The following is a 21,164-nucleotide window of genomic DNA, read 5'->3' as shown; positions in this document are numbered from 1 at the left end:
TAGGACAATCTTATGTATTGAACATCCTGTTCTTAGGTTGTGTTTTCTTAGAATTGGCTGCATGGTACACATTTGCAGGAAAAGTGATAAGTGCTAACATATAGGCAGAACAGGCCCCAAAAGGAGTGTGCTTGAAATGACTACAGTGTTTGTGAGGCTAAGGTAAGAAAATAACCTTAAATTATCAGATCTCATAGACAGTAGGCCTATAGACATTTGATGGGTAAACAAGATGGGTTTACTAACATTATATGGGCTGACAGTGACTTTTTCCAGGACATGCTCCATTTATATGCGCCATAGCCTACATTACAACCATATTAGTCTTGAGAAGGGGAAAAAAATTATATTTGCATTTAAATGGATATAGTTCACCCAAAAATGAAAATTCTGTTATCATTTAGTCCCCCTAAAGTTGTTCCAAACCTGTGTAAAGGTTTTTATTTTGCTGAAGAAATATATTTTGAAGGATGTTGGTAACCAAGCAGATCTCGGGCCCCATTGACTACCATAGTATTTTTTGCCCCGGTAGTCAATGGGGCCCGAGATCTGTTTGGTTACCAACATCCTTCAAAATATATTTCTTTGTGTTCAGCAGAAAAAAGAAATTTATACAGGTTTGGAACAACTTGAGGGGGAGTAAATGATGGCAGAATGTTCATTTTTGGGTGAACTATACCTTTAAGTAGCCTACATATTCAGGATTATGCAATCAATAGTAGGCTAAATCAATTTGTTCATGTAAGTATTAATTATGTATCATAGAGGGACCAAAATCGCCAAAGCTACTCATGAGTTAATTCAGAACACTAAAAGCATCTTGGACATTTTTAAAAAGCTGTCGGACTCTTGTCATTCATGTCCTCTGGTTGATGAAATGCTGTGAAGCAGTGCCCTCTGCTGGTGTCTCTTTGCAACACAAATAAGCGGCTACACATATCGTTTCATATAAAGAATTTTGCTTCGGAGCCATATTATGGATTATGCAACGTAACAGGAAAAAAATCACAAAAGAAATCCTTGGGTTGCCCGAATATAATATAAAAAAAGTTCAAAAGAAATGTAAATTCGGAGTAATGATTAGCTATTTAATAAGCTATGTATTATTCAGGGAAATCCTGACGAAAAAATAAAGGGTTACCCGAATATAAAAGTTGAAGAAAAAAAAAATAAATAATAAAAACTAAAAAGGTAAAAGACTGTTACACTTGGCATTGTCAGAGAAGCTTGTTATAAAATGTTTGTCCATTAGAGGGCCACAAAGAGCCAAATGTTTAAATCGTGAGAAAATGTGTGCAATACTAGCTGTCCATATGAGATTAATATCTCAAAGTCTCTAAATCGTTTTATTTTATTTTATTTTTTTATCTGTGTGGATGTGTTTAGTCTTTGATTATTATTTTTTTTACTTTATGTAGTTTTATTTTATGTTATTCTAAAGGCATTGGCTATATTGAAGATATATTTAACAGCTTAGCATGAAGAGTCATATAAATATGGTAGGCTATTAGTTTTAATGTTAATTAATTTATGTAATGACAATGTAATTTTAAGGCCAGCCCTACAAGAGCACAGAAACTCTATCTCTCCCTCTTTCTATAGTCTTTTGTTATGTGTTCAGGAAGTTGTACACACATGGTCTGTCCAATACGTCACAATTCAAACAGCGTCCCAACTGCACACAGCCCATGCAGCACAGCTCACTCACAGACACAAAAGAAAACAAACCTGTTTGTCTGCCTCTTAGCTACCCGGAAACTGATCAGAGAGAGAGAGAGAGGGAGAAAGAAAGAGAGGTGAATGTCTGCAGCTGATTTCCTGTCCTAAACCAATGTGAGTGTAAGTGCCTCTTCAAAATTTTGGACACAGAGATACATTCAGACAGACTGAGAGACACCGTATGGATGAGAGAGATAATGACTGGCAGTATGGGTGGAGTGACGGTGCAGGAGGCCGGTAGATCTGAGAGCAAAAAATGAGTATCTGAAGAATTCATGTTTTAGGGTTTCGTTTAGCTTGTTTGCAACATCTTTGTTACGGAGACCTGGCAAAAGGACACGTGAACTTTGGAGTGTTTTTTTAAATGGAGCAATAGCACATTTTTTGAGGACGTATAGGCACCAACCTGTATACTTTTTGTAAGGTGTTGCAGGTGTGTTGTTTGAATAAGTGAGCTCTTCTTGTTCTGCTCGTGAAGAATGTATCTTATGAAAGGCATCTGCCCTCACAGTGGCAATGGTGACAAACATCTCTCATCACTTCTTCGCACTTGACCGAACCTGTGGACCTCGATATGGACAATACAAGATTTTTAAACTGGATTACTGAACAAAGTTTTGCTGTGGTAAGATGATAGCTGATTTTAGAAATCATCACAATTACAGCCGCTTTTAAACTGCTGTTTCATCATTATATCATAATCAATGATAACAGGACATAGACTTACCAGGGAAGTGGTTTTCAGATAATTCTCTTTTCCTAAAAATAGATCTCTTTTTTCTGAGAATAATGGTGTAACCGTTTGATAAGTCATAGTCTCAGAGCTTTTCATCTTTTCATGCTAGCTCTGCTAAAAACGATGCTCTCCATTGACTCAACTAATCATCAATTGTTGTATCATGCATACAAAAGGACAACTGAATCAAATACACTTTAATTGTGTGAAGGAAGTGAGTACACTCAACACTATCTCAGACAACTGTTGATTCAGACACATGTTTGAACATTAACATAGGCTGACTAACACTCCACGTGTGGCTCATCGGATACATCTCATCTATGATGGCAACAGCTAGGCGTTCAGGACCTGCAGGCCGAAGTCAAATTCTTGACGCTCCTCAATCCATGTCTCAGTCCCCCACCAGTGCGGACCGCAAAGTTCTTGATAAAGTTTTCAAGAGACTGGAGAAACTGCATAAACTGAGCACCGACCCCAGGCTGGGTCTAAAAAACAGTCCGCCATACCTGCCCGAGCTGGTGTCGGAGACCGCCACCCTCCTGACAGAAGTATGGGCTCCTTACAGGGGGTCAATGATGGCCGTGCCCCGAGGGGACGAGGGTGATTATCTGAGGATCCATATTCGCCACTTGCTGGACAAGACAGATAGAGCTGTGCTGCTGTTTAAAGATGGCAAGGAGAAGATGTTTGAAGAAACATCAAGCTACAGGTAAGACAAAGCCAAGCAATTTGGAGGTCAGTTTTTAGACTTTGCTCACTGGTCACAACATGTGTGTTCTTCAGTTGTCCACATTCAAACATCTCAAAGACCATCAAAGTCGGCAGAATGATGTTAAAGGGGTTCTATTATGTTTTTCTACTTTTTCAACTTTAGTTAATGTGTAATGTTGCTGTTTGAGCATAAAAAAGAACTGCAAGGTTACAAAGCCACAAAGTCCACTCCAAAGGGAGATATTTATAATCCCCTTTTCAAGAACTACAACAAACTGAATTTAGACTACAATGCGATTTTTCTGGGCTTCGTGAAGTCACAATGTTACTAATTTAAATAACCCCGCCCACAGAATACGTAAAAAGGGGACGAGGCCTGGTTGAGCTACGTTAGAGAAGAACGTTGTTGCAGTGTCAAGAGACACTGTTTTTTTAAACCCAAAAATATTAAATGTTTGAATATTAAAACCCAAACGTTTATATGTGCGCTGCACATTTTACGGAGAACAGCTGGGTTTCTGTAGCGTTCGTAGGCTCTCGCTTTTGTAAGACGGTTCACCTCTCCTTAGGAAAATGAACCATAGTTTTGTGATCGATTACTGTTTCTATTACCTTAGTTTTCCGACAAATATCACGATTAAATGGTGGATAACATCGTATCTATAATGTATAAGAAAATTACAAAAAACATACCACTCAGACTGCAAAGTCTGTGCATGAAATCCGTTCTGGACGATCCTCTTTTTCGTTAACATTTTCAGGGTCTGGTTTGAAATGGACGCCATCGTTACATTTGAGTAGAGCTCGCGGTTCTGAAGGGGCGTGACATTTCCCGAGCATGCGTTGAGCTCTGCCAATCACAACACACTGGGCCAGCTAACCAATCACAGCACATTTCGTGTTTGGAACGACGGGCTTAATCGAAATCAGCATGTTCGAGCCAGACTGGGGAGAGAGGTGCTGTAATAATGGAAAATATGTGGAAAATAATGCGTTTTTTGAAAAGTATGATAACATATTCTAGTACACCCCAAAAACAAAATCAAGACTTCATAAAGGGGCATAACAGGACCCCTTTAAAAGTTCCAAAAACAGACAGAAAGTATATAAATAGTAAAGCAGATTATTCCTATTTGTTTTGGTAGTTTAATCAAAATATGTAGGCTACTTTAATATAGAATGGCAATTAATGTATAGTTTTTGTTATAGTTTTATATAGTTTGCAATAAAAAAATAAAGCATAAAATGCGGGAAATTCTTCTCTGATTGAACCTCTCAACATCTCATTTCAATAAACACTGTGAAGAAGAGGCAGAAACACAAAAAGTATATAAAACTCATTCAAATGAATCAGTGTGTGTTTAAATCAGTCATCAAATAAAATGACCACATTATTAATGTGAAATGTCTGCATACTACAGAAGTACAACGCTTGGCAAAAATGTCCGCAAAAGAATGTAAATATAAATGCGTACATGTCCATACACGTATAAAGAGAGGGTCATGTGCTTCAGTTTTGCGAGGGTTGAAACTAATTTCCTAGTATACCTTACCAACAACCTGACTGCAACAAAATGGCTTATTTTCAATCTTAAGCAACCAAAGACTGCAGTCCCTATTTAGTCTTGACCAAGTTTCTGGTCTGCTGTGACTACTAATGACCAGTGTGTATAGGCAGCATTATCATGTAAATTGAGGAAACTTCCCTCTAGCAATGGAAGCCAGCAGTTTAATGTTGTTTCGGCACTACAGTGGCCATTCTGTTTACTTCCTGACTTTTTTCTTCCTTCTTTTTTATTTATTTATGCATGGCAAAAAGAGAGAGTGAAATATAATCTTCTAATAATATATTATATAATTATATATATATTATATATATATCAAGTTTAAATAACTTAAAACAGACCCAATATATATTCAGTGTATACTCTTCATTTATCTTAAAGTAACAGTAAACTAAATGGCTTGTTCGCAAGGTCTGCAAATAGTTTTCTCTGCTCTTCTGTGTGAAGTGAAATAACGAGACCTATAACCGCAAACCCTAATGCTTGAAATAATTAATTGGTTTGAGTAAGGTAAACTTAAATAAATAAATAAATGTTCCATCAAATGAACTTTTATGAGTATTTAGAACTTTCTTTTTCTTTTGAGTTCACAAAACTGACACATTAAGTAATCTGAATTGTTTAATTGTTTTGAGTTTTATGAACATGTTTCTTTTAATTTATATAAACTTACATTTAACTGAAACTGGGCTTGGATTTCTATTTCCCAGCATGTTTGGCCTTGACACTCGAGTGTAAATGCTAAAATATATATATATATTTTTGTATGTGCAAGATTAATGTTAAGGTGGAGATTTAGAAGTGTTTAATGTTTTGCTATGCTCATTTAAAACTTTCTGTTATGTGTTTTTTCGGGGGGGGGGGGGGGGGGGGGGGGCATACATGTGACGAGTGAACAAGCTTGGTTTGAGAACAATATTATATATTGCCGTAGTCATTCAGAAATTGCTATGCTAATGCCATAGCATTGTGTTGCCAATAACCAGGTTAGCATTTTCTGAATTAGCTTTAGTTAAAGCTAGCCAAGTTTCCATTACTAAAAATATTTAAGTTGAGATTACAAGATGTTTTAAGTTATGAATTAGCTTACGCAAATATTTCAAGTTAATAGCAGTTAAAATGTACAAAATAAAAATCTGCCAGTTTTGCTTAGGGCCTTAAATGTCTTAACTTAAACAATTTTATGTAACTGATTACCACAATTGTTTTTGAGTTTTGCCAACTTATACGGGTTTCCAGTGCAACAGAACAAAGGTCTTGCTTGACCTACAAATTAATAAATGTTTCACACAGCATGTCACAACTAGAAATTTAGCGTAGAAAAACACGATCTAAAAGGAAACTGTGCCACTGTGCCATGCAGCAGAACCTGATTTCACCAAGTGCAACATGTTCAACATTCCTATCAACTAATCAGATTTGAAACAAGTTTACAGTTTATGTCAAGTTTAGTCTTACAACTAGGGCTAGGTGCTTCTACTTTAGTGTTATTCACCTATCATCTCCCTCTGATTTTAGGGATAACTTATGGTTAGGGTAAGGTTTAGGGGTTTGAAATACGCTGAAGAAGGAACGCGCCTAACTCGGCAAAAGCAGGATGTGAAATACACACTGTGCATAATGCATACTTTAAATACACACACACACATTGATTATGACACAAATGTTTAACATGTTTCTTAAATAGATACAGTAGTTCACACCCCATTTCTCAAAGCATGCTAATTCATTTGGCTCATTCACTATTAAAGGGAATGGAATCACCACATAAACCTATTACAGTACATGTGGGTAAATTTAGATAATTTCACCTAGTTTGTGACTGCTTGACAATGCTGAAACCATGCCAACACGGTTAGTGGACAGGACAGTATGTGTGGTGGAAACTTTAAGAACATGACTGAAGGAAAGTTCAACCCTTTGTGCTTTGTGGTTAAGCTAGAGATAAAAGTAGAAAGTAAGTGGTCATATTGTCTGAGTGGAAAAATCTGTTGCATACAAGCCATGGTTGGCCAGTTTAAGACCCAGGCCAGAGCGTTTATGCATATGCATTTCAACACACTAAGCCACATTAACCAAGGTCAAACAGAAATAGCCTCAATGAATGTCAATTACAAGAAGATTTATTATTTAAAGATTCTGTCTAATCATTATTATACTACAATGAAAAGTATACAAAACTTAATAAATATAATAAATTATAGGTTTATAAACTATAATAGACTTTCTACAGCAAGTAACCTAACCATAACCCTTTTGGACAAAAAAAGTATAACAGATGAAGGGTGCCGATCTATGCTGTGCTGTGTAGAGGATGCTGACGTTACCATGACAACCTCTTTGATCAATTAGTAATGGAAAATTCTGTCACCAGTCTCACCACACACACTCAGGACAGGATGTATCAAAGTACTACTTCCTGTTTCTAGTAGAGTGTGTTGTGCTGATGACAGTTTTTTTTTTTGGTGTTTGTTTGTGCATGCAGGAATATGTTGTGTAAAAACTTGTCGACATGATTATATGACATATCAACCAACCATCATCATATCTGCAAAAATTAGTAAATAAGCACCACAGCTCTCCTGTGCAATTAGTATTTATGTCAGCCTTATATACAGAAAAATGTGTTTTACCATGTGCAACACACTAAATATTTGTGTTCATATTTATTTATTTATTTATTACACTTTATATTAACTTTCATTAATAAATCATTAATAAATCATTAACAAACATTATATAGTGCTTAACAGATCCTTAGTTAATATTCACTAGCTATGCGATAACATGCTTGTTAATGTTTAAATAAACTTATTAAAGATGACATGATTAGCAGATCGTTATTTAATGTAAATAAAAATGCTATCTAATCTCATTAAACTTCTATTTATATATTACCTAATGCACATTTTTACATTTACAAATGTTGTGATTTTTTTTAAATTAATAAACAAATTCATTTAATTTGTAATTTTAAGCACTTCAGACACTATTCATGTTAACATAATATTCATTAACTTATAAACATAGTCTCTATAGGTCATACATTGGGTCTTCTTTTGTTGTGGTGTGTATTTTTATTTATTTATTTAACAAATAATTTATTAATTATTAATAATTTTATTAATCATTTATTAATTATTTTTTCATGTTTTTGCAGTACCCGATTTGTAAATGTTTACAAATGTTTACTTAGCATTAAGTGTTAAGATTATTGTGTGCACATCCCACCATCTGGCAGGTGCTGGACAAAAAGGACTACTGAATAGAAAAGATTGAAATGTCCGCAACACTGCTTACTCCCATATTTTAATAAAAAAAGCAACGTTTCGACCCTACTGGGTCTTCTTCAGGCAGCCTGAAGAAGACCCAGTAGGGTCGAAACGTTGCTTTTTTTATTAAAATATGGGAGTAAGCAGTGTTGCGGACATTTCAATCTTTTCTACTTAGCATTAAGTACCTATATGGGCATTGCATTTTTAGCTACTGTAACAACATTTATGTAAAGCATTAAGTTGAGCTAAATGCTTGCTAAAGACATAACACCACATAATTGTAATTTGGGTGCAAAACATGTTTTTATTGCCTCAACACTTATTATACTATATCCTTAAACAGGATATTCCTTGAATCATTCATCAACAGGAGAAAACAAATAATATTTGTTTTCTCCTGTTGATGAATGATTCAAGGAATATCCTGTTTAAGGATATAGTATAATAAGATTGTTTTGATAAATGTTTTGATAAATGAACAAGTATTTTCTTGAAAAAATATATATTATATATTTTTTCAAGAAAATACTTGTTCATTTATCAAAACAATGTAATTGTCACATTGTCAGTTCTGTCTTTCTCCGCCCTCTGCCTTTTGAGTTTCAGTTCAGGTGTATCTCATTAATTAGTCTCAGGGTCAGATGAACAGAGGTGCCTGGGAATAGTCTCTCTTGGCAGCGGAGGGATGCGAATGGGCATCCCAATCCTCCGTAGACAACAAGGAAGAACGACTAGGAAGACAAAATTCGTTATCCAGACACGAAACACAGGGACCACGGAGACAACCAAGACCAGGACACGAACACTGGGAACTCCAAACGATCTGACAAACACAATGCGAATGACGAGGACATTAAATAGCAGGGCTGATCAGCCGCAGCTGGCACTAATGATCTGATCAGCGGCAATCAACGCCACACCCACACACACACAGAGAGAAAGAGTCAGTGAATTCATGAACCGTGACAGTACCCCTCCACCCAGGAGCACTTACCCGTTGATTGTAATCATCAATAAGGGAATGATACATAATGTCCCTAGCAGGAACCCAACTTCTCTCCTCCGGAACGTAACCTTCCCAGTCCACCAGGTACAGAAATCCACGTCCCCTCCGTCTTGAGTCCAGAATCTGATTGACCGAATAAGTTGGTTCCCCGTCTACGAGTCGCGGTGGGGGGGTTAATATGGGAATGAAACACTGGCTTTAATTTGGAGACATGAAAGACAGGATGAATTCTCCTGTACGCAGGAGGGAGTTTGAGTTGAACTGTCACCAGACTAAGGACTTTGGTGACAGTGAACGGACCGATGAGTTTGGGAGTTAACTTGTTACATACGGAGCGAAGAGGAATATTCTTGGATGAAAGCCACACCTTTTGACCTACGACGTAAACAGGAGGCTTGACCGGTGGCGATCGGCCTGAGCCTTAGTGCGCGCTCGCACCTGGAAGAGAATCTCACGGGCTCTTCTCCCCGTTTGGCGGCACCTCTGGAAGAAGGCATGCTACACTCAAACGGAGAGAGGCCATTGGACGATACTGGTAATGAGTTATGTGCGTACTCAACCCATGAAAGTTGCTGGCTCCAGGAGGAAGAATTCTTGGATACGAAACTTCGCAACACTCTCTCCAAGTCTTGGTTGGCCCTCCCAGTTTGGACATTGCTCTGGGGATGAAACCCAGAAGACAGACTGACACTCGCCCCCAGTAATCTACAAAACTCTCTCCAGAATTTGGACACAAATTGGGGCCCCCTGTCGGAAACCACATCCATCGGGAGGCCATGTATGCGAAAGACGTGATCTACGACAGCCACCGCTGTCTCCTTGGCAGATGCTAATTTAGGCAAGGGGATAAAATGAGCCGCCTTCGAGAACTGGTCCACTACGGTCAAAACGACCATCTTGCCCTGGGAGGGCGGTGACAAAATCGAGTGCTAAATGGGACCAGGGTCTCGTTTGGAGTTACCCATCCGGGGGTCGGTTGTAAGTCTTACCGCAAGCACAAACCGAACAGGCCAAAAAAAAAGCCTGAAAGTCATGAGCCATTATCGGCCACCAGAATCGTTGCTTAACCAAAAAGCTGGTCCGGTTTACTCCTGGATGGCACGTCACGTTGGAACAATGACCCAACTGAATAACATCGGACCGTAATTCCTCCGGCACAAACAAACGACTCGGTGGGCAACCAGGCAGAGGCGTTACCCCTTCTTAGCCCGTGTGGACCTTCGACTCGATCTTCCATGTGAGTGTGGAGACAATGCATCTCTCAGGTATAACACACTCAGGAGAGGGCGAGCGTTCAGAACGGTCAAAAACGCGAGACAAGGCATCGGGTTTGATGTTTTTAGAACCCGGGCGGTACGAAAGAGAAAACTCAAAACGACCGAAAAAAACTGCCCACCGAGCCTGCCTGGAGTTGAGTCGTTTAGCGGATCAGATGTATTCGAGGTTCTTGTGATCGGTCCAGATGATAAAAGGTACCCCCGACCCTTCTAACCAATGACGCCATTTCTCCAAAGCTAACTTGACTGCCAACAACTCTCTGTTACCAATGTCATAGTTACATTTGACGGACAAGCGATGGGAAAAAAACGTGCAAGGGTGCATCTTGTCGTCCGTGGAAAAAGCGCTGGGAAAGAACCGCCCCTACCCCCACTTCTGACGCGTCGACCTCCACCACGAACTGACGTGACGGATCAGGGGCTATCAGAATGGGAGCCGAAACAAAGCAGCTCTTAAGATTGGAAAATGCAGCTTCGACTACACCAGACCACCTGAACATCATCCTGGTGGAGGTCAAGGCAGTCAGAGGAGCGGCTAGTTGGCTGTAATTACGAATAAAACGTCTGTAAAAATTGACAAACCCCAGAAACCTTTGTAGGGCCTTACGGGAATCTGGGTATGGCCAATCCATCACAGCCTTAATCTTGTCTGGCCAATCCACCACAGCCTTAATCTTGTCTGGGTACATGCGCACTCCCTCGGACGAGACAATGTAAACTAAGAAAGGAACAGACTGTGCATGAAAAGTGAATTTCTCTGCCTTGACAAAAAGCCCATTCTCTAGCAGCCTCTGGAGCACTCTCCTGACGTGCTGAACATGTTCCTGGAGAGACGAAGAAACTATCAATATGTCATCCAGGTAGACATATATGAACTGGTCGATCATGTCTCTCAGCACGTCATTAACGAGTGCTTGAAAAAACGCGGGGAGTTTGACAGGCCAAAAGGCATAACCAAATGTTCAAAGTGCCCCCTGGGGATAATAAACGTGTTTTTCCACTCATCCCCCTCCCTTATGCGAACCAAATGATAAGCCAGATAAGACAGATGCTCCCTGCAACCGCTCGAAGACCGAAGACATCAACGGCAAAGGATAAATATTCTTTACCGTGATGTTGTTCAACCCTCGGTGGTCAATACACGGTCGCAGGGAGCCATCCTTCTCCACGAAAAAGAACCCCGCCCCAGCAGGAGAAGAGGAAGGACGAATGAGCCCGCTGCTAAAAAATCAGAAATGTATTTCTCCATGGCCTCCCTTTCTGGAGCAGAAAGCGAGTAGAACTTGCCCTTAGGCAGAGACGTATCTGGTAGAAAAAACAGAGATTCTAATTATTGGATAAAAAACTTCCTCACGTAATAACCTAGAATACTGTCTAACACTTGATGGATGCTCTGTCAAGTCTTCGTCGTCGGTTAGGAACCTGGGTGTGCTCTTTGATACCAATCTTTCATTTAAAAGTCACGTGTCTAGTATCTGTAAAACCGAATTTGTCCATCTTAAAAATCTAAATTACGTCATATGCTCTCAATGACAAATGCGAAACAATTAGTTCATGCGTTCATGACATCAAGGCTAGATTATTGTAATGCTATTACAATACAAACTACAGCTGGTCCAAAACGCAGCAGCTAGAGGTCTTACCAGAACCAGGAAGTATGACCATATTAGCCCCGTTCTGTCAAAACTGCATTGGCTCCCTATTAAACATAGTATACATTTTAAAATATTGCTGATTACTTACAAAGCACTAAATGGTTTAGCTCGGTAGTACTTGAGCAAGCTCTTAACACATTATAGTCCTTCACGTCTATTGCAATCTCAAAATTCCGGCTTGATGATACCTAGAATATCAAAATCGACTGCTGGTGGTAGATCCTTTTCCTATTTAGCACCAAAACTTTGGGATAGTCTTCCTAACATTGTCAGAGAAACAGACACACTCTGTCAGTTCAAATCTAGACTAAAAAACACATCTCTTTGAACTAGCATACACATAACACATTATAGACTTCTATAATTCAATGTTAGGCTGCATAGATTAGGTCAGCCGGAACCAGGAACACTTCCCATAAATCCTGAAGAATGGCGTCTGCGCTAATATTAGTCTCTCTGTTTATCCCGAGGTTTACCGCAGTCCTCCAGATCCAGGCCGTATCCAGATCTGATGAAGGACCTGCTCCTGGACATGACGACAATGCAGTCCTGAAGTGTCAACTAGTCTCTCCCCTGTGAAGGCCTTCTTCCCTTCCCTTTACCTCTGTACAGATAAAATGTTGTCGGGATAATTCCGGTTCACATGGCTACGCAGAAGCGATAAAAATTCTGTATTATAAATTTTAAGGCCTGACAAGTAGTTTGTTGAGGGTTGGTTTGTAAAGAAGGACTACACGCCTGCACTCATATATATTCAAACGCGCATACCTAAAGACTAAAGCGCCATCAGCGTTCTCACCGGTTCACGTTTTTAAAGTTTACCCAGAGAGAACTTAAGGGTTTTCTGTTAGAAAGGTGTCGTGTTGCAGCCCCTAAGTCAATAACTTGATCGTTGCGACGGAAGTGAATCAATCAAAACTAACTTTAGCTGGACAATAACTTTATTCTAGAGCTGCTGTAAAGCCAAAACAATCTCTGTTACTTTAATTTCCTATTATCACTGTAAAGCTGCTTTGAAACAATCTATGTTGTTAAAAGCGCTATATAAATGAAGGTGACTTGACTTGACTTGACTAGTAGATCTATAGCACAGTCATAGGGATGATGCGGAGGAAGAGAAGCAGCCCGGGACTTACTGAACACTTCCTTCAGGTCAAGGTACTCCTCGGGCATGTTTGACAAAATCACAGACTCATGCTGCAACACAGAACAAGACACAGATGAACAGGCAGACACAAGACAAGAATGAGGAAGACAATGAGGAAGAACGACCAGGAAGACAAAATTCGTTATCCAGACACGAAACACAGGGACCACTGAGACAACCAGGACCAGGACACAAACACCGGGAACTCCAAACGAGCTGACAAACACAATGCGAATGACGAGGACATTAAATAACAGGGCTGATAGTGCAGCTTGCGCTAACGATCTGATCAGCGGCCACACCCACACACACACACACGGAGAGAGAAAGAGTCAGTGAATTCATGAACCATGACAGTTGCATTTAGTTGGTTGTTCTGTTCCTGTTTCCGAGATTCTGTTTTGTGAAGTTTGTTTTTGAATAAAGCTGCTGCATTTAGATCCTGTTTCATCTCTTTTGCAACCATCTTGTAACAGTAATATAAACCGTGTTCCCTTTTAGTAATCAGACTGACGCCTGTACACTGCTGACACTGCTGACGCCTGTACAAAGACTTTAACCTATACCCGTACCACCAAACCTGACCCTAACCTTACCCGTATCCCACCTCAATAGCAGCTAAAGTGTTTTGCACTTTGATCATGAACACAAAGTACATTGTACTTAACAATCTTTTTTTTGACGTAAGTACATAGTAGTTAAAGACACCTATAAAGTGGGACCAGTCATTCTTATATTTTTCAATTTATTGTTGAAAATTCCAAACACCTTTTTGCATTTGTACATTTGTGAATGTGAAAAAAAGGTAATAGGTAATATGAAGTTTAATGACACTTACAGATTTTCAAGAAGTGCATGATCAAATTAATTGAAAGTTTATTGACATTTGTAAGCATTTACATTAAATAATGATCTGTTAATCAACATTTATTAATGAAAGTTATTATAAAGTTTTACCTATTTTTTAATCTTATGTTTTAATTTTCTTTATCTTTCAGGAGAAATCTTACTAAGTTGTCACTTCTGTTCAGCCACATGTTGAATGAACTACGAAATATGTTTCCTGGGGGACGATTTCAGGGTGATACTTATAGGGTTACAAAGACAGAGGCCAAAGATTTCTGGAGGAAGGCTTTTGGACACAAGTATGACAAAAATAATTGATTGAATGTGTATTAAAGACTTTTTAACCATAAGCATCCATTTTTGGACAATCACCCCCCCCCCCCCCCCCCCCTCCTCTCTCTCTCTCACTCTCTATCTCTCTCTCTCTCTCTCTCTCACTCTCTCTCTATCATTCAGGTGTATAGTGCAATGGAACATTTTTAAACAGCAGCTGAGGAGGGTTCATTACTTCGAAGAGGGAATGGAGTCCATGGCTTTGAAGTCCACAGTTGATCTCACTTGTAACGATCAAATATCCATCTTTGAGTTTGATATTTTCACCAGGCTTTTTCAGGTATCCTGAGCTTGAGAACTTCTAAGGAGATCTTAAAAATAACAGGCACATTCCATGAGTAGTTTGTTGTGAGACTTATTAGATATGTTTGATAAACTAAATCCTACAAAATAAATCTGGCATAAAAAGTAGATAATTTTAACCACATCAAATGGCCATTTTGGCCTGTTTGACCATTTGGCTGTGATTTTGATCTTCATGGGTTTATCTAACAATTCAAATTATTCAAAAGTCGTGTCATTTACTTAAAATATTATATTGATATTAGTTTTATTGTAGTAAAAAAATATTAACTCATTTTAATGACCAAAAACAATATTTATATCTTTGTTACACATTCAAATCATTTACAAATTCCTTTAAAAAAAAAAAACATTATTTAACCCTAACCTTACCCGTATCCCACCTCAATAGCAGCTAAAGTGTTTTGCAATATTAATATTCATATTATATTGATATTAGTTTTACTGTAGTAAAAAAATATTAACTCATTTTAATGACCAAAAACAATATTTATATCTTTGTTACACATTCAAATTATTTACAAATTCCTTAAAAAAAACATTAATTAACCCTAACCTTCATTTGGACCCTTTCTACAACATTTTATTACACAAATTGATTTGTGAAGCTCTCCTTTGTCATTTTCTTCATCATGCTGTAATCACTTCAAAGCAAAAAGCTAATCTTGTATTCTCCCTTTAGCCCTGGTCAACTCTCTTAAGGAACTGGAATCATTTAGCAGTAACTCACCCTGGATACATGGCGTTTCTCACCTACGACCAGGTCAGGGTCCGATTGGAGCACTATAGACATCGTCCTGGCAGGTGAGACATGCAGCAGACAAGTATTTATTATAGGATGCTTCAGCCCGTTCTCATCCCAAGGCGTCATATACTGACGCTTTTGACATTTCGTCTACACTCAACGCACATGGCACCCTTTAGCGTCAATATGAGACGCAGATTGATATGAGCCAGAAGGCGCCTAATCCTACCCCAGACCTAAACCTACCCATAACCGAACAAAGCTCTGTGCGTCTCATATTGACGCTAAAAGGTGCCATGTGCGTTGAGTGTAGACGAAATGTCAAAAGCGTCAGTATAATGACGCCCTAGGATGAGAATGCGTTGGATGCTTATATAGGTTTAACGTTAGACTTAGTATGGTTTAGATCTAATCTCTTACTGGCTCTCTCTGTGCATCCACAGCTACATCTTTCGTCTCAGTTGCACACAAATGGGTCAGTGGGCGATTGGTCATGTGACCAGTGATGGCAGCATTGTGCAAACCATTCCCCAGAATACACCTCTCTACCAAGCACTCATACAAGGTTTCAGGGAGGGCTGGTGTGTATTATTTTAGGAAAAAAATTGCACACTAAAATTAAAGCTTTCACCATAATGCTAATATAACCTGAAATACTTCCATCTGCAGCTACTTATACCCTGATGGGCGCGACGTGAACCCTGACCTCACCAGCCTGTGCAGTCCGGCTCACAAGGGTCGAGTCAAAGTCACAGAGGTAACTGAGAGTTAAAAAATGAGAGTTTCAAATTTATTTCTGATTTGCTCATTTTTTTTAATTTTTTGAATGCAAGTCCATTTTGTCTCTAATGCAAGATTCTTCTTCATTTGTTCACTTTCTCTCTTCAGGAGCAGTATGAATTATACTGTGAGATTGGCAGCACATTTCAACTCTGCAAAATCTGTACAGAACGAGACAAGGACACTCGCATTCAGCCATGCGGGCATCTGCTGTGTCAGCCCTGCTTGACAGGCTGGCAGGTAAATTATATTCTTATTGTGCTCAAACCTTTACATCTCCCATTCACACTTGGATTCACACTCATGAGCAATTATGGTGAGGTAACATCCAAAAACCCACAATCACCCGCTACATGATAACATGATTGTGGTTCGTCTTGTTGCTGTAGAACTCCTTAGAGTATAATTCTTTTAGACCATTAACATAAACTGATAACTAAATACTTGCAAAAAGCAAGGTCATTCAGAAAGCAGTACTGCATGAATTATAGTGTTTGCCACAGCGTCATGCAGCATGACCTGACTTTTTGGCTCAAGCTTCCTGCCTGTGTTTGATCAAGCATGTGTGCGTGTGTGACTGATTTTCCACTTCTCTCAAGTTCACAGTCACACATCATTGCATGGTGAGATAACATTTACCTTAGAGAATGAGAGGATGTGATGCATTTCTGCAGCTCTAGAATTAATGTAACACATTCAAAGAGTAGTGCAACTCATTCTCGTAAGATGCCAAGATATAAGCTTTCTTGTGTTATGATGTTTTTGGTAACTAAGAACTAGAGTCCATAGTTTTGGTGCTTTATGCATTAGATAAGTAAGTGAAATTGAGTTTTGAAATAGTGTCACTCCCTCTAATATGCAGAAGTCAGATGGACACACATGCCCCTACTGCCGCTGTGATATCAGAGGCACGGAGTCCATCCTCATTGAGCCCTACCTGCCAGTGAGAGACAGGAGGCCAGAGGGGAATGAGGAAGACGATGAAGATGAAGATGAGGAGGACGATCATGAGGATGTGGAGCTGGTAATGAAAAAACTGGCTTGTATGAAAAAGGTGAGAGTGCATAATTGTGGTATCAGGAAACTTTTGGTTGCCAGTCTGAAACCCAAATCCTTACTGAATTTCAACAGATTTTACCCTGATTTTTACTCATGTGTTCTTAAATATTCATTGTGCATTGTTTGCATTGCATTGTATTATCAACCGCTTTCACACCTCACATTGTAGACCTCATACTGTCATTTCAATCAAAATGCACTTACATTAAACAAACAGGTACTCTAATTATATAAATATACAGCAGCGTAATGGCTATGGTGATTAAACTAGAAATCCACAGTACACTATCAAAATGAATATCCGTTTTCATACATTTTTTGATGCCTAAAGTTACACTCATCATCGGCCACTTTATTATAGGTACAACTTGCTAGTACCGGGTTGGACCCCCATTTTCCTTCAGAACTGACTTAATTCTTCATGGCATAGATTCCACAAAGTTCTTGGAAACATTCCTCTGAGATTTTGGTCCATATTGACATGATAGCATCACACAGTTGCTGCAGATTTGTCAGCTGTAAATCCATGATGTGAATCTCTCATTCCACCACATCCCAAAGGTGCTCTATAGGATTGAGATCTGGTGACTGTGGAGGCCATTTGAGTATAGTGAACTCACTGTCATGTTCAAGAAACCCGTTTGAGATGATTTGAGGTCTGTGACATGCTGGAAGTAGCCATCATAAGATGGGTACACTGTCGTCATAAAGGGATGAACATGGTCAGAAACAATACTCAGGTTGGCTGTGGCGTTTAATCAATGCTCAATTGGTACTAAGGGGTCCAAAGTGTGCCAAGAAAATACCCCCACACTATTACACCACCAACAGAAGCCTGAACCGTTGATAGATCCATGTTGTCTATGCCAAATTCTGACAACTGCAGAAATCAAGACTCATCAGACCATGCAACTTTTTTTCCAGTTTTCTATTGCCCAATTTTGGTGAGCCTGTGTGGATTGTAGCCTTGGTTTCCTGTTCTTAGCTGACAGTGGCACTGGTGTGTCTTCTGTTGCTGTAGCCCAACTGCTTCAAGTTCTGAAGTGTTGTGCGTTCAGAGATGCTCTTCTGCAGACCTCGGTTGTTACGAATGGTTATTTAAGTTTCTGTTGCCTTTCTGCAGCTTGAACCATGGCCATTCTCCTCTGACCTCTGGCATCAACAAGGCATTTTTGCCCACAGAACTGCTGCTCACTGTATATTTTCTCTTTTTCTGACCATTCTCTGTAAACCCTAGAGATGGTTGTGCGTGAAAATCCCAGTAGATCAGCAGTTTCTGAAATAATCAGACCAGCCCGTCTGGCACCAATAACCTTGCCATGTTCAAAGTCATTTAAATCACCTTTCTTCCCCATTCTGATGCTCAGTTTGAACTTGACTCAGATTGTCTTGACCATAAGTGCATCTCAAATAGGCTCCTTATAGCTCCCGAGCTTGTAAATCAGTATATCGTGTATGAATCCGGGCACTGGTAAGGACCCTGGCTCACTACATTGGGACTGCGATTACTTAATTTCCTATCTGTCTAGGGTTGTGTGTTTATGCTGACATATATTAAAAAAACTGTTTTCAAATCTTCTATCACGTGTCATTATATGTACTGAGTTGGCTACAGAAATGTGATGTGATTTACGGTAAGGGCGCATAGTGAGCATTGATGCTCCCAGGTTTTTGCGGTACATTGTGGGATTTTTTTAGGGAGCGAACATTCCACTGCACTGGATTTTTTTTTACGATTGAGACAGCCCTTATAATGGCCAACTCCCTGATCAGTGCCCTGATACTGAACTAGGGAGCTGATTGAGGCGCGGCGCACCCTATGACTACATGCCTAAATGCAATGAGTTGCTGCCATGTGATTGGCTTATGTGCGTTAATGAACAGCTGAACAGGTGTACCTAATAAAGTGGCTGGTGAGTGTACACATTTTATTTTATTTTAACATTTTATTTTGATTAATTCATTTAGACAAATAATATAGAATTTGAAAATCGGCATTTATTGGTTAGTGGCCATGATATAAAAATATTGACGTATCCCTAATTGCTAGAATTCTACTATCGGTACAACCTTAGACCCTCTTATCAAGCATTCTCAAGTTTCTGTTCTGATATTTGTCAGTAATTCCAAAATGTATTGTATCATATATCAAGTTGCTTTGCTAAGTCTGCTTAGACAATAAATACAAATGTAAGTGTAGGTTTATCTACTTTCCTGAGTCTGTGCATTTCTTTAATTTACTTCGACTTTAATGGTTGGTTAATCTTATTCCTCTCTCACTATTACAGATATCACAGGAGGAGTATCAAGTTCCCCGTTCCAGTCAGTTACCTCCTCCCCTTCCTCCCAAAAGAAATTCACTTTCTCCGTGTCCCTCTCCCAAACCACCCTCCAGATCCTTTGGCACAGGCACACGGGTCAGTCAGTCTAGTTTGGTGGGTTGTCTGTCTGTCTGTCAACGTGTTGTTTTTAAACCACTTTATGGTTGGTATCCAAATGATGAAATGAATGTTACTTTTATTAAGTGCATGATCCTTGATAGTTAGTAAGTGAATTCAAACTTACTGTTATCATGAAAATCAGTTGTTATGTTTTCTCCCCAGAAAGTCAAACACAATTCCTGGTCAGAAAACATGCTAAGACAAACTTCCTCAGATAGGTAAGAAAATATAGGTTACATGGGTAATATCCAATATTAAAAGAATGGGATTAATTTTACTCCTCCGTTCCATTCCCCATTCTAACCAGATTCAGAAGCGAGGAACTTTTGGAAGACTTCCGTCCCTCCTCTTTGCCATGTGGTAGACACAGTGGGTACCATAACTAACCTTGATTCGCCTCTGTATGCTTATCATATCTGTGATAATTGTTTAAGCCTGAGAATTCTTGTGACATGTTTTCTTGAACATGACAACCACATTTGATGTTGTTGTACTGACACCTGGTGGCAGGACTTGTAGTTACATAGAGTATAAGCCATTTCTGATGAAAAATTATTACCCTATCTCTCATAGGTGGGGTGCCCTGGGAAGGGCCTTCAGAAACTGTTAAAAGGAAGAGGAGAGAGAAAAGAAGGGACAGGGAAGAAGAAGAGAGTGAGAGAGGTGTGGTGGACTCAGCATCTCTCTCAGGAAGACACTGTCATGGGGAGACCCAAGAAAACACTTCATCCTGACGGCAAAGTTTAATCTTAGACTTCAGACTGTAAAATATATTAGCAAGACAAAGCAATCGTGCGATATCATCAACACTGGACAACCAAAATTATTCAAAGGACTTAATATTTACCAGATTAAGAATGTTAGCTTGATTGATCTTTCCACTGACAACGCAGAAAACACATCTTAATGCTCACAGATTTTAAAACATTTTAAATCCTACCTCATGCCAACTAAATGTTTAGCGAAAAGGCACTGTTTTAATAGATCGCATTGAATAAAGAATTTAAGATAAAACAAACAACAGACTTTTTTCTTTTATATCTCTTTTGCCGACAAATCTGTCTCAATCAAACCACCTGTCAAGATGGAATTTACATTTCAATAAAAATAGTGTTTTTCCAAGGCTGGTTAGTTCATCCAAAAATGTTTCAAAAAAAATTTCGTTCATCTTCGAAACACAAATGAAGATCTTTTTCATGAAATCTGAGAGATTTCTGTCCCCCCATTGACAGCTACGCAAGTAACTATCGCTTTGACGCTTCAGAAAGTTCATAAAGCGATATAAGACTTTTTTTTGGTGAAAACCCTTTAATGATCTATAAATTGTCTTTGCTGCCCTCCGCTGGATTGAGACAGAACTTCATTTGTGTTATAATAGTGGAGAAGCCTACTTCGCTGGGGTTCACATGAATGCATTCTTCCAGTTTCCTTCATTCTTTTAAAATGAGTTTCATATGTTGCTGTTAGAGTGTGCCATTGTGTCAGGTAAACCTGACTTTCAAGACAGGCCTAAAATTAATTTGTTTGTCTCCCCGCATTTTGCCATTAAACTGAGCAAATAAA

General features: G+C 39.0%; 1 protein-coding gene across 4 annotated transcripts; it reads left to right on the top strand.

The window, feature by feature from the left end:
• The first annotated feature begins 1,695 nt into the window (after positions 1 to 1,695).
• cblc (Cbl proto-oncogene C, E3 ubiquitin protein ligase) lies at positions 1,696 to 21,157 on the top strand. 4 transcript variants are annotated; one of them, XM_084089725.1, is made up of 13 exons: positions 2,205 to 2,344; positions 2,735 to 3,167; positions 14,093 to 14,239; positions 14,397 to 14,553; positions 15,259 to 15,380; positions 15,765 to 15,902; positions 15,991 to 16,078; positions 16,210 to 16,341; positions 16,964 to 17,155; positions 19,449 to 19,595; positions 19,764 to 19,819; positions 19,909 to 19,970; positions 20,175 to 20,721. In XM_084089725.1, exons 2-13 carry the CDS (start codon positions 2,779 to 2,781, stop codon positions 20,333 to 20,335), a joined length of 1,791 nt encoding a protein of 596 aa, XP_083945851.1. In that variant the 5' UTR covers positions 2,205 to 2,344; positions 2,735 to 2,778; the 3' UTR covers positions 20,336 to 20,721. The 4 variants fall into 4 exon arrangements, with proteins under 4 accessions (XP_083945853.1, XP_083945854.1, XP_083945852.1 ...); XM_084089727.1 differs by having other exon boundaries at positions 1,696 to 3,167; positions 19,449 to 19,577; positions 20,175 to 21,157; XM_084089728.1 differs by having other exon boundaries at positions 1,701 to 3,167; positions 19,449 to 19,577; positions 19,915 to 19,970.
• Positions 21,158 to 21,164: the final 7 nt, after the last annotated feature.

Source organism: Abramis brama (assembly GCF_963993115.1).
Source record: "Abramis brama genome assembly, chromosome: 17".
In the NCBI taxonomy this organism is placed as follows: Eukaryota; Metazoa; Chordata; class Actinopteri; order Cypriniformes; family Leuciscidae; genus Abramis; species Abramis brama.
Note: the sequence above shows the minus strand (reverse complement) of the source record. Positions and strands in the feature narration are given on the sequence as shown.

What these genes read in the sequence shown, in the direction of transcription:
- cblc (XM_084089725.1), top strand. Translation starts at nt 2,779, where the DNA reads ATGATGGCAACAGCTAGGCGTTCAGGACCTGCAGGCCGAAGTCAAATT. An exon ending in CCTGCTTGACAGGCTGGCAG is followed by an intron (nt 16,342 to 16,963) that starts GTAAATTATATT and finishes TCTAATATGCAG; the next exon opens with AAGTCAGATGGACACACATG. An exon ending in TTTGCCATGTGGTAGACACA is followed by an intron (nt 19,971 to 20,174) that starts GTGGGTACCATA and finishes TATCTCTCATAG; the next exon opens with GTGGGGTGCCCTGGGAAGGG.